Consider the following 13,599-nt stretch of genomic DNA (forward strand, 5'->3'; position numbering starts at 1 on the left):
CGGGATGCCATTTGCCCCATATTTTGGCTCCCAACTGCTGCTGCTGCTGTGGCCACCATCTTCCCCCAGCAGCCCCCGAGGCAGGAAGGCTGGCCAGGGAGCACAACCCATTCGTCTCACCTGCTCCCTCCTGCCATCTTTCTGAGCCCTGCGATTATTGAGCTGATTCGCCCTCCTCCACCGCTGTCCACCCCCCCCCAGGCCAGCCTCAAACCCTCTTTGCTTTTCTTCGGGGAAGAGGCAGGACTCCTCTATGCAGAGTTCCCCCAGGGGGCCAAGCCCTGCTCCTGAGATCCCCCCCTCTCAGACTCTCCCCACACACTTCTATCTCATATTGGGGCAACATAATGTTGCAACCCTGAACTACAGGGATCCATTTTTGATGGGTTCTGGTGACTGGAGTTGTTTAAACTTGGAAGGACACCAGATCCGAAACCTTCCTACGGAGATCCGGCTGGAATCTACCTACCGCTGGGGCAGTAAATGCTCAAAGGCCTCTGACTGCCTCCTGGGACAGACCTTTGGGTTACGGGTCCCTTTGGAAACTCATCCTGGGGAAGGGTTGGCTGTCCTCCTCAAGGGACAAGGGGAGACCCCCCTTCCATTGAACTGGTAAAAGATAGATCTAAACACTGCTAGTCTGGCTGTTCCTTGCACACACACTTTCAAGCATCCTTGGGATGGGGTGGCTGATGAAGGAAAGTCACATTTAGATTACTTTCATCTATCCAGGTGAGATCCAGGTGAGATGCACTGAAGCACAGTCTTCCACAAAGCAAAAATGGGGTGCAGTGCCAGGTTCACAGAAAGAGGGAGGGGGGGCTTGGAAGCCCCTTTTATAAGCCCCAAGACATTGGCTCTGTACTCATGTGAGTCACTGAATACCTACATGAAGCTATTCACATGACCGCGCGGAAGCAGGCTAATGCAACCTAGCCTGTTTGCGCGTGGTCGCGAGAACCACCAGGCGAGCCCAGTGGTTCTCTGGCAGCTAGCCCACCTAAAAACCCCATCCCCTTAACCCAGATTAGTGGAGCGAGCACTCTGCTAACCTGGGTTTTCGAGTTGCGAGATGCTGCGGCGTGTCTCCACGCCGTGGCGTCTTGCGAGGAGACCTCCTGACTGGGAGGCTCCATCAAGCCTCCCAGCCTCGGGGGCCTCCCCAGCGGGTCATGCGGAGACTTCCAGAGGCCAGGCGGCCCTCGTCCCTGCCGCCCCTACCAGCTCCGTGATGGAGCCAGCAGTAGTCGTGTGGGCGGCCAATCGTGCTGCTGGTGTGTGGGGAGAGCGGGCTGAGCACTAACCCTCCTGGCCCTTCGCACTAATTGTGTGAAGCCCATCAACGTGTTTCTTGTGTCAGACAATAGAAACACGGGATTACAAGTAGTCAGACGGGGAAAATAGGCTTATCTTGTCTTGAGGACTAAAATACAAAATGCTGGTATGGGGAAGTTATCTTCTAAGAAGGGGTGATTGGCTTAGCCATAGTGGTTAATGGGCAATCCAGTAGGAAAACCATGGGGGCCAGGTGTGGGCACAGGGGACTTCCAGAAAGTGCTATAAAACAAGGTTGACTCAGCCTTCCATCCTTCCGAAGTCGGTAAAATGAGTACCCAGAATGTGGGGGGGCAATATGCTAAATCATTGTAAACCGCTTAGAGAGCTTCGTCTATAGAGCGGTATATAAATGTAAGTGCTATTGCTATTGCTATACAGGAGATAGAAATGGACAAAAGAGCCAAGAATCTCCCTGGGGCTCTAGAGTGGATCCATGAGGAAGACTGCGCTGTTCAAATGCATGCAGGAATGTGAGAAATGCTTCAGAGGTGCTCAGGAAGATCCAGAGTGTCTCAGGACAAGCAGGAGGACAGCATGTGGTCAGCTGAAGAAAGCAGGACCCAGAGCTATTTTCCATGCCTCATCTTTCTCTTTGGGGCTTCCCTTCACTAACCCCTGCTTAATTCCAGGACCATCCCTCACAGCTCCGTGCCAACCATACCAAACACTCCTTCCTGTATGGGTGTAAATCAAACTGGTGCGGGGTGCACCATCCGATCTGGAATCCCAACCCCGTGACATTCCCTCCACCACACACACAGTGGGAGACTCCTCCAGGGCATACCGACAGCAGCTCTGTGTGAGCACCACTGAATTCGCCTGTGGGCAGCGGCAGCTTTGTGCTCTCCCAAAGAAGACCGCCGGGGCGGGGGTTACCAAATGCATGGATCAGTTGTATGTGTACCGTTAGTTACAACTAAATCTGTTCTAGTTATTAAACATTCCTGACAAGTTGCTAACATTGGGAACTTTTCTTATAAAGGTAAAGTGTGCCATCCAGTCGGTATCAACTCCTGGCGACCACACAGCCCTATGGTGGTCTTTGGGGACGGTAAAGGTAAAGTGTGCTGTTGAGTCAATTTCGACTCTTGGCGCCCACAGAGCCCTGTGGTTTTCTTTGGCAGAATACAGGAGGGGTTGACCATGGCCTCCTCCCGTGCAGTATGAGATGATGCCTTTCAGCATCTTCCTGTATCGCTGCTGCCCGATATAGTATCAGCGAGGATTCGAACCGGCAGCCTTCTGCTTGTTAGTCAAGCATTTTCCCCGCTGCACCATTTAAGGTGGCTCTTGTCTTTTAAATGCCACATCCTGCCTGTTTACTACACCAGGGCATATTTAACTTGGAAGATCTCCTGTGCCAGTCCAAGCTGTGTAAAGTTGCTACTGTAATCACACAGTAGAATCATTCATTATAATTGGAGTCCTATCTTTGGGTAGGACTCCCATTATAATGAATGATTTTACAGCATGATTACAGTCGCAGCTTTACACAGCTTGGACTGGCACAGGAGATCTTCCAAGTTAAATATGCCCTGGTGTAGTAAGCAGGCAGGATGTGGCATTTACCAAAAAAACAACACAAAAACCAGTTACATGCGCAAATTGTTTGCGAAGATGGTTGATATGGGCTGAGCCCTTGCAAAGTCACACCTTGATGTGGGTCTCCTCCTTGTTGTTGCCTGGGCCATCCCCGCCCGCCCCTTCCCTCTTGGAACTGCGTCTCCACATTCACAGGCGGCTTGTAAAGATGTTTATTGAAGGGTCTGTCTCCATCCCGTTGTCTGCCTGCTGCAAGAGGAGGGCAAGGCAGACAAGACCCTTCCTGGACTGGGCGAGGGAGGGCGGAGTGGAGGAGAGACCAAGGGAGGGGAAAGAGAGGCTTGTTAGGCCAGTCCCCTGGGGCCCGGGGGCAAGTTTATGTCCCTCCACTTCTCCCCCACCCCCTGCAATAACCCAAGCAATAAGGAATCCGCCCCTCTCTGGTCTTAATTGCTTCAGCTCTGGCGCAGCCGTGATCAAAGTTGGGCTGTCTGAAGTCAACAGCAGTGGGGCTTCGGAAACCCAAGATGGTCGTCTCTTTGCAGACCACAGAAGTCCTGCTTTTGTGCGGCCAAGGCTTAGCCTGTTCTGCTCCGAGCCAGCTTCCTTCACTGGTACCACAGCCTTAGAAATAGCAGTCTCGGAAAGTATTGGTGATAAAACCTCAGGGAACTGGTATGGGATAGGCCCCAAGCATTTGAGTTAGGGATGGAGCTCAAATCGAAAGAGTGTACTCTGTCACCTTCGCCTGCCTGGTCATTTCCTCACAGCCTAACCTACCTCTCAGGGTTGTTGTGAGAGTAACCAGGGGCGTAACTCTAATAGGGCAAGGGGAGGCACCCCCAAAACTGATGTGAGTGTTAAGACCTGGAGCTACCAGAACAGCATGTCTTTCTCTAGGACCATTCAATGACTTGCATCGTCCACAATTTACAAAACCTTTTAAAAAATAATTTAGGATGATGTCCTGTTGTGGCACATAGATAGATAGATAGATAGATAGCTAGATAGCTAGCTAGCTAGCTAGCTAGCTAGCTAGCTAGATAGATAGATAGATAGATATTTTACTCTGCTTTTTGTGACCACTATTCAGCCTCATTCAAGATTTTTTTACTTCATGAGCTGAGCTTCAGTGGGGGGGGGAGCATTTTAAAAACTTGTCTCTGGGCCCACTCCAACCTTGCTACTCCCTGAGAGTAACATATGGAGCGGGGCGGCGAGGGGGGTATATCACCCTTGGCTTTGTGGATGTAAGATGGGATCTTTTGGGGGTGGGGTCTGTTTGGATTTAATAGAGCTCTTCTCACGATCAGGGGAGAGCGGGATTGCCAGGATGCACCCGGGTCGCCCTGCCACCCTGGTTCCCCCCCCCCGAGTGTGTCAACTACAGCTGCACTACTTACTACTTTAAGTGGGAGGCTACTTCGGTGGGTTTGCTGCCATGTAGCCGGCCCAATCCCAGTGGTTCCTACGAGCATGCAGAACCGGGATGGGCTCCCTTAGCCCAGTTTTGCACGCTCGTGTGAATAGCCTCCGTGGGTTATTTGTTTTTATTGTATCTTTTAATCCTTTGTTGTGAGCTGCCCAGAGAACAATCTGTTATGGGGCAGCTCACAAATAAAGTTTATTATTATTATTTTTTATTATTAATAAGGCATTTAATAATATTATCTTCATGGTCAAGCACAGCAAAAAAAAAGGGAAGTAGGTTTGGGGGGTGGGGTTGCTAAGCAAGCATAAAAGCTTGGATATATTTGAGATGAAAGTAAAAAAAGGGGGTGGAACTCAGCATATTTGGAGCATTAATTGCAATTGGTTTTTTAAATATGACTCCTAATAACTGTCGGGTAATCAGTAAGAATAAAACAATGAACCGTTTCAACATGAAATGTCAGCAACAGGGGAGGAGAGCTATAGCAGCAAGCATGACTTGTCCCCTCTGCTAAGCAGGGTCTGCCCTGGTAGCATTTGAATGGGAGCCTACATGTGAGCACCTTAGGGGATGGGGCTCCTTTGGGAAGAGCACTTGCCCTTTCCTAAGCAGGATCTGCTCTGGTTTGCATTTGAATGGGAAACTGTGTGTGTGTACTGTAAGATATTCCCCTTAGGGGATGGGGTCGCTCTGGGAAGAGCAGAAAGTTCCAAGTTCCCTCCTTAGCAGCATCTCTAGAATCTAGATAAGGCTGAGAGAGACTCTGGCCTGCAGCCCTGGAGAAGCCGCTGCCAGTCTGTGTAGACAGTACTGGGCTAGATGGACCAAGAGTCTGACTCAGTAGGAGGCAGCTTCCTCTGTTCCTAAAAGAAATAAGGTCATACAGGCACCAGTTGCTCTGCAGGACAAGGGTGTTTTCACATGCTTCTTCACAAGGAAGCATGAGAAAGGGATGAGCTGAGTTGCAGCTCAGTAATAAAGCCTCTACCTTGCATGGAGAGAATCACAAGTTCAATTCCTGGCAGCACCTTCAGGAAGGATTGGGGAAGTCCCCGTCTGAAATCCTGGCAACCTGCTGCTGCCAGTTAGGGTAGACAAGTCTGAGCTAGATGGAGCAGGGGTCTGACTTGGTACAGAGGACCCAAATTATTTAGAGCACTAAACTGGTCAAAACAGGATTCCCAACCCTGGGTCTCCAGATGTGATTGGACTACAACTCCCATCATCCTCAGTCACAATGGCCCTAGAGAGAATCCCTGGGTGAAAACCAATGCCTTGAATTGGTTTATAAGAGCAGGAATCATAGAACTAGTGTGTGGCCCAAAACACAGGTTCTCCCGGGGAAAATCCCATGTGGGCTGAAAAACCCAGTGTGAGAGAGAGAGAGAGTGAGTGAGAGAGAGAGAGAGTGTGTGTGTTCTCTGCCATCCCTAAAACCAACCATGTATAAACAGCATTATCATTTTTAATTTTGTCAGGCCTTCCCCAAGGCTTTTGGAGCTGATTCCATTGTTTGGTAGTTTTGCTGGTCTCTCTCTCTCTCTCTCTCCCTCACTCATGAGATTGCATGGCTGTTCTTTGCTGCTGCATTTGGTTCATTGTATTTTTACTCGTGCCTTTTTTGTGCATTGGCCGCCTTGAGTTCTACTTCTAAAAGATATGGCTTTTTAACTAAGTGAATAATAAACACACCCCGAACTTGAGTGCAACCAGGGGCTGTTCCAGGAGGCACAGCTTCAGACCTCTGTCAGGATCTATCTATCTATCTATCTATCTATCTATCTATCTATCTATCTATCTATCTCATTTTCATACTGCCCAAAACGTGAGTTGCCCTGGGGCTCCTGCTGCAGACTCCTAGTCAGCCCTGGGGAGTGGCTGTTCAGGGAGGAGAGCCATTGCAGTCCCCCCCCCACACCCCACCGCCTGCTGCCGATTGTGGCAAATGCTTGCACAAGGGCCCCTTCCGAGTTCAGGAGCCTACAGCCATCCCGGGGCTGCAGAGAACTACAGAAGCAGAATGGTGTGCATCATGTAAGTGAAGTCAAGGGTGTCGTCAAGTCGGTGTTGACTCCTGGCGCCCACAGAGCCCTGTGGTTGTCTTTGGTAGGATACAGGAGGGGCTGACCATGGCCATCTCCCGTACAGTGTGAGATGATGCCTTTCGGCACCTTCCTATACCGCTGCTGCCCGTTAGAGGTGTTTCCCCTAGTCTGAGAGACCCCTGTATCAGTGGGGATTCGGCCCAGCAACCTCTGGCTTGCTAGTCAAGTCATTTCTCCGCTGCCCCATCAGGTGGCTTGTGCATCATGTAAGTGACTTTATTAGCAAAGATACCTTTGACAAGGGGTGTGGCCAGGTTGGCGTGGGCCCCGAGACCAAAAATGAAGGAGGTTCTCCCCCCCCATGCTCCCCACCTTCTTCTTCAGGGAGGTGTGGGAGAGAGACCAAATAGCCAGTGGGACCCCCTTCCTCTGGGGCCCAGGGACATTTGCCCCCCTGCCCTTGTTCAATTGTAGCTTCGGCTGCCCTTTGACCATCCGGCTGTTTTGCAGGGTCTCCGGCAAATCAGCCTTTTCTGGCAGGGCTCCCTCCTCAACCTGCATTCCCAGCATGGACTCTCCACCACGGAGGGATTATTCCTGGCTAGGAGGGAAGTCCTGGGAAATGTGTGAGGCCCACCACTTTCGGCTGGCCTGCAGCGGTCGGCAACCTTGACCATTCATTGTGGCCGGGGATGATGGGAGTTGTAGTTCAACAGGAGAGCCAAGGTTGCCTAACCCTGCTTTATAGGATTGCCAGAGCCTGCCAGGGTGTGTGTGTGTGGGGGGGGGGCAGCAGAGCTTGCAGCTGTAGAAACCCTCTCCCATGCACCTGACCCCTGCACAGGCTCAAAGCTGCTGTGGGGGTGGATGTCCCAGCTCCCCTGGATTCACCTCATGGAATCCACATCATCCTATTCCTGATCTTGCTAGCTCCGTTTCGTTTCGCATGCCCTGAGAAACCACAGCCCATTTGCGATGTGAGAATGCAGAGAGAAAAGAGGGCCCCTGAGCATACGCCGAGAGCAAATTCTGTGTGTGTCTCCATGGTACCTGCAAGGAAGTTCCATGTACGTTTCGGTGTGGAAGTGCAGGAAAACAATGGTAAAAAAATAACGGTCTGCACACAAGCATAACCCTGAGCACCTAAACCAAATCGGATTCTCATCTATCCCGGGAGCTGTATGTTTCCCCTCTACGCAAGAATTTGGCAGGTAGCCATCTTCCTCCCTCCCTTCTTAATTTCATCAAGATTTATGGTTCTCTCTTGCTCAGAGCTAACTCACTGCAGCACATTCCAAACGCTTGACTGAAAATCAGAGAATCGTAGCATTGGAGGGGCCTGGAGGCAATGTAGTCCACCCCCGTCCACCCCCCACTCAGTGTAGGGAAATCCAGAGCTAGAATAGGTGGTTGCCCAATCCTTTTTTCTGAACAGAAGAGTTAAGGGGGGGGGTGAGACACCGCCACCACTGGTAATGAGTTCCCTGCTTGAATCGCTCTCGCCATGAAGAAGTTCCTCCTAATGCTCAGCCAAAATCTACCTTCCTCTATCTTACTGTCCTCTTGGAGCAGATCTGGGTGCAAAGGCTCAGCCTTTGAATTAAAGTGGCTTCGTGGCTCTGTGGTCGCCAGGAGTCAACACTGCCTCAACGGCACAATCTTTCCTTTCCCCCTCTTTCCTCCTGAGCATATGCCGAGAGCAAATTCTGCCCCACACACACCTGGGCATAGCCACGGCCATTTCTCCCATATGGGAAACCAGGCAGAGCATGTCTTTGGTCAGTGGAGGGGATGCCACACTTTTTTTAAAAAGGGATGGCAAGTGCAGGATCAGAGCAAAGGACCATAAACAACAACTGAACTCACAAGAATGTAAGAATACAAAACAGGCATATTTATAATGCAAATATGCATTCGCAGAAACAATTCAACACACAACTTGACATAGTCACATCCTATATATTCCCCCCTCCCGCTGTCACTAAAGCAGAGGCCAGGCTTGGCCACACCACCCGGGACAGACAGGGGGGCCCCCAGGGGGTGGGAAGGCCCTGGACTTCAGCCTGGGAGTCCAGGGGTAAGAGCACCTCTGGGTGTAAGAAGGACATCAGAACAGCCCTGCTGGATCAGGCCCAAGAAGGCCCATCTAGTCCAGCATCTTGTGCCCCACAGTGGCCCACCAGATGCCGCTGGGGAGCCCACAGGCAAGAGGGGAGGGCCTTTTATTTATTTATTTAATTTAATCAACATTTTATATCCCGCTCTTCCTCCAAGGAGCCCCCAGAGTGGTGTACTACATACTTAAGTGTCTCTTCACAACAACCCTGTGGAGTAGGTTAGGCTGAGAGAGAAGTGACTGGCTCAGAGTCACCTAGCAAGAACGTAGAACTCCCCAATGGTCGCTCGCGAATCTACCCCACTCTCTTGGCGTTTGCAAAAGCCAAGCAGACCCTCTCCACTCCCTGTGTCTTCAGATGCCAGCAGCCTTGACCTCTCCCTCCCTGCCTCCTCTTGCACGCCTGGCGGCGGGGTGGGGGGGGGAGGGAGGGAGGAGAGGCGAGGTCAGACACTCGCACTCCCGAACAACACACCCCTGGGAGGAGGAGGAGGAGGAGGAGACAAGGCTGGGGAGGGGAGGGAATGAATGGGTGGCTGGCGGCTGCTGCTGCTGCTGCTGCTGCGGGACGGGAGAGGCGAGGAGGCGCGCTCCTCCGTGCGCAGCTGCTGCTCCGTGGCGGGACTCGGGGGAGGGCAGGCGGAAGCCCAGCCCGGCCCCCACCACACCGGGGGAGATCGGCAGCAGCCCCGAAGGCGCCCCCCCCCCTCCCCGCGCTGCTCTGCTCCGCCTGGGGCGGGCGGGCTGCCTCTCTCGCTGGCCTCCTTGCCTCGCTGCCTTTCCCAATCCCAGCCCGCCCGGACTCCTTCACGAAGCGGCAGCAGCAGCGGCAGCCTCCTCCGCCGCCCCCCGCCCCTCTTCCTCGGCGCCTCCTCCGCCCCCGCCCCGCAGCCACATCTGGGTCTCCTCCTTGCGCCGCGCCAGCTCGCCGGCAGATGCCAGAGAGCCGCCGCCGCCGCCGCTCGCCCAGCCGGCCCGGCCCTCCCCAGGCGCAGCAGCAGCAGCGTTCGTGGTCGCCCTGCTGGGCCCGGCCGCGGGCGAGAGCGCAGCGAAGGCGAGCCCCCCGCTCTGGGCCGGAGGAGCCGGCGGAGCGCGACTGCCTGGCTCGCTCGGGCCCGACGCTGCTGCCTGCCCGCGCAGCCATGCCGGGATTGCTGCTCCCTTAGCCCCCCTTGGCAGCGGAGAGGAGGAAGGTCGCTCGGCTCCACCACGCGCAAAGCCTGCCTGCCTGGGACTTCTGCGGGGCGAGGCGAGGCGCCGATTGGCAGCGGCCGAGAGAGAGAAGGCGGCGGCGGCGGCGGGGCTGCCGTCGTGGGGATGTCCTGCTCGCGAGGAAGCGGAGGCGCGGGCGGCAGCGGGGGTCCGGCCCGGGCCGCTCCTGCCTCTCTCCAGCTGGGGCTGCTGCTGCTGGCTCAGATCTTCGCCGCCAAGGTGAGTTCACGCCCCCCCCCCCACCTCTTCTTCTCGGCCTGCGGTTGCCTGCTTGGAAGGCGGGGGACGGAGGCGCCCGGGCGGGATCCGAAGGAAGAGCGCCCGGCAAGCAGTGCCGTTTGGGAAACTCCCGAGGAAGAAGCAGGCTGCCGACCGGCGCTCGGGCGGCACGTCCCATTCATTGCAACGGGGGAAGAGGGGAGCGCGGGCGGGCGGGGGGCTTCATTCTCCCCTCTTCCAATCATTGATTGGGCCCATTGGCTGGAAGGGGAAAGTGAAGCCCCACCACGCTCCTCTCCCCCCCCCCCCGGCCCCCGCCTCGCCATTGCGGTGAATGGGACGTGCCGCCCGAGCGTCTGCAACCCGCTTCCTCGGGAGTATGGAATCCGGCGGAGTTCCGCCCGTGGAAGCGTGCATAGGCTCGCTGCTTGGCTCCGGAGTAAGCGCCGTGTGAACAAAAGGTTTGACAGCGTGTTTGAGATCATGGTTCTCTCTCCCCGCCCTCCGCGCTCCCCGGTTGCATCGGTAGCAACAGGCTTTAAGCAGAGCCCGGGAACCTGTTTTGCGCTCCGGAGTTTGGTCTTGAATATGTGAAGTAGTGCTGGAAGAGGGAAGAGTGCCCCCAAGCATACGCAGAGTGCATTAGTCTCTGCAGTGGGTGGCCACAAGCAAACCCCTGCCCACATATCTGAGGAAAGGGAGAGAGGGTAGTTTCTCGGCACCTTCGTGCCCCATATGTGTTAAACCGAGATTAATACAGAACATGAGAACAGCCCTGCTGGATCAGGCCCATGGCCTAACTCCTCCAGCATCCTGTTTCACACAGTGGCCCACCAGATGCCTCTGGGGTAGCATCCCAACAAGTAGTATCCTGACAAGAACCCTGTGAGGTGGGCTAGAGCTGGAGCTGGGTCCCAATCCAATCTGCTTTCACACCACCTCTCACCATTGCCACCACCCTAAAACGGGGTTAGTGGCAATCTCTTTCCGAGTTGCTTTACGGTCCCAGACTGCATACTTCTGAGTTGCCCTCAATGTGTCATCATCAGGCGGAGAAGGCTTCCAGAGCAGAGTGAAACACGCGGGCATGATCCACCAGCAGAGAGGGCGTGGTCTGCCTGAAAGACTGGGGTGCAGATTTAAGATGCCCTAATCTAGTGGTTCTCAGACTGCGACCCCAGATCTTGTGGGACTGCAGCTGTTATCAGTCCCAGCCTCCGTGGCCAAATTTTAGAGTTGAAAGGGACCCAGAGCCCTAGAGATGTTGTTGGACCACATTCTCATCAATGCCCCCTTTGGTTATTGTAGCAGGGGGTGATGGGAGCTGTAGTCTGACAACAGCTGCCACCTACTGAGTCAGACCATATTCAAGTCTGTCTAGCTCAGTATTGTCTACCCTGACTGGCAGCAGATATCCAGGGCTTCAGGAAAGAATGTGTCTCTCAGCCCTATGTGGAGGTGCTTTCTGCATCCTAACCTGCAGATGCTCTATCACTGAACTATGGCCCGATCCCAAAAGTTGCGCTGTGAGCAGGATTCGAACCTACGCAGGGAACCCCCATTGGATTTCAAGTCCAACGCCTTAACCACTCGGCCATCACAGCTTTCTTTTTCTTGCTGTTGAAAAGCAATATATAGATAGCAGTGATATAGGAAGGTGCTGAAAGGCATCATCTCACGCTGTGCAGGAGAAGGCAATGGCAAACCCCTCCTGTATTCTACCAAAGACAACCACAGGGCTCCGTGGGCACCAGCAGTCGAAATCGACTCGACGGCACACTTCACCTTTACATATACATAGTACATGGTAATGGCAGTTCCCCCCAAAGAATGTACTGGCAGCTGTGGGATTTGAACCCATTCCCCCAAAGAGACTGGAGCCTTAATCCAGCGCCTTAGACTGCTTGGCCATACTACCAAGTTTGATGACCCAATTTTGGAATACTCCAGATGAAATAAAGTATAAAATAGCAGGATATAATACTCTGCATGTGGATTGTTCTTAATGTATTTCTAGATATATTTATGTCAGCAGTGCCCGGGACGCTTTGCAAAAGCAAAAGAAAATAGGTTGCTGCCCCAAGGATCATGCAGTTTAAATGTTGACATGCAAGGGAGATTATAGAGAGAAGAAGGGGGGAAAGGTCACAAATAAGAGAGGAGGAGAATGGATGAGACAAGGGATGTTGGTGGGCATAATGTGTTGGGGACCTGAGTTCAAATTCCTACTGGACCCTTAGCTAGTTCACATTCTCTGGCACTCAGTTTGCCTTCTTTGAAATGGGAATAGCTGTGCTTTTTTCTCTCAGAGGTCTGTTGTGAAACTGAATTACATAAAGAAATAAAAGGTGCAGTTTTAAAATTACATTAAATCTAAAATCCTCATCAGACTTCTTTGGAAGCCTTTTATCTTTTCTCCCCTAAGTTGCTCAATGGGGTGTAGATGGTCCTCTCTGCCCTTTGCCTGCACAACAACCCTGTGAGGTAGATTGGGCTGAGGGAGAGCAACTGACCCAAGGTCACTCCGTGAGCTTCACGGCTTTGCAAGGATTTGAACTTGGGTCTCCTGGTGCAAACCATAGGCTACATGGGTGCCACCCTCCTCCCTGCCATATTGTGTCAACATTGTGCATGGCACTTTTATTTACAAAGTATACGAAGACAGGCCCCTGCCCCAAAGAGCATACAATCCAAATTTTGACACAAGGGAGATATAAAGTAGAAGCAGAGGTAAGCAGGGCAAGGATGTGCATTTATTATGATGATTACTTTGTCGCTGTGTATTAAATAATAATACACAGATATGATTTATCTGTGTAGATTTCATCTCACTGGGTTCCATAGGAAAATAAGTTCCTACTTCCAGGGTGGCTGGGAAGCCCCTTCCTTTGCCATCTAAAACAGAAAGCAGAGAAGCATCATCGGAAGGGAGAGAGGAGATAAAGGGACAGGAATGTCAAAAACAAGAGCTGGTTGGCCTTGGCTCTCCTTACTTTCCATTTGATGATTTCTCGGATCTACAAGGGGGTATATGTGTATGTGTGTGTGTTTCAGGGGAATGATGTGGCGGAAATGGAATGCAATTAAAGGCCATTTTGCAGTGTCTTAAACTTTTAGCACAACAGCACTGTTGTGGCGGTGATGGGAATTGTAATCTAACAACATCTGGGGACCCAACTTTGAGAATCCCTGGCCAATGCTGTGTGCATGCCAGGGGTCCATTTCGGCAAGTACAAATCTGGGAGAAGATGTTGGGTTTTCTTAAAATTGTGGCACACACCAGCCCTTCCCCCCCAAATGTCCGAAACGTTTTGAAAATTAAGTTTCATAGAAACGTGGGCAGATGGTGTCGGGAGTGCAATTCTTAGCCAATGGTCATTGGAGTCTGCTGTATCACTCTCAGTTGTAAAACTCAGCCAATTCTTGTCTTCTGACAACATCTGGGGACCCAAGTTTGAGAACCTCTGGCATAGGCACAATCCTTGCTCTTGCAGAGATTGCTGCCATTCATTTAAATGAGGTGTGTGCAGGAGAACTTCCCACCAGATCATGCCTCGGGAAGTATGGTGAAAAGTGTCGAGAAATGCCCTCTGAAGTGTAAGAATTTGCATCTGCATGTATCTGAAGAATTTGCCTTCCAAAGAGTGGAGTTTGGGATCCTGGGATCATTATTGTTCTCAGCAATATATAATAAA

General features: G+C 52.5%; 1 protein-coding gene and 1 non-coding gene across 2 annotated transcripts in view; one reads left to right on the top strand and one right to left on the bottom strand.

Annotated features, from left to right (window-relative positions):
• Nucleotides 1–9,027: 9,027 nt before the first annotated feature.
• The window catches only part of LOC128328711 (tumor necrosis factor receptor superfamily member 16-like), a 63,109-nt gene continuing 58,537 nt past the window's right edge, over nucleotides 9,028–13,599 (top strand). The window contains exon 1 of the mRNA XM_053258738.1: nucleotides 9,028–9,904. Within this exon, the coding sequence (XP_053114713.1) occupies nucleotides 9,791–9,904 (114 nt within the window). The 5' untranslated portion in view covers nucleotides 9,028–9,790. The remainder of the gene's footprint in view (nucleotides 9,905–13,599) is intronic.
• On the bottom strand, nucleotides 11,427–11,508 carry TRNAS-UGA (transfer RNA serine (anticodon UGA)). Its single transcript has one exon. It is a non-coding gene; the product is annotated as a tRNA-Ser (tRNA).

Source organism: Hemicordylus capensis, chromosome 6 (assembly GCF_027244095.1).
Source record: "Hemicordylus capensis ecotype Gifberg chromosome 6, rHemCap1.1.pri, whole genome shotgun sequence".
Lineage (NCBI taxonomy): Eukaryota > Metazoa > Chordata > Lepidosauria > Squamata > Cordylidae > Hemicordylus > Hemicordylus capensis.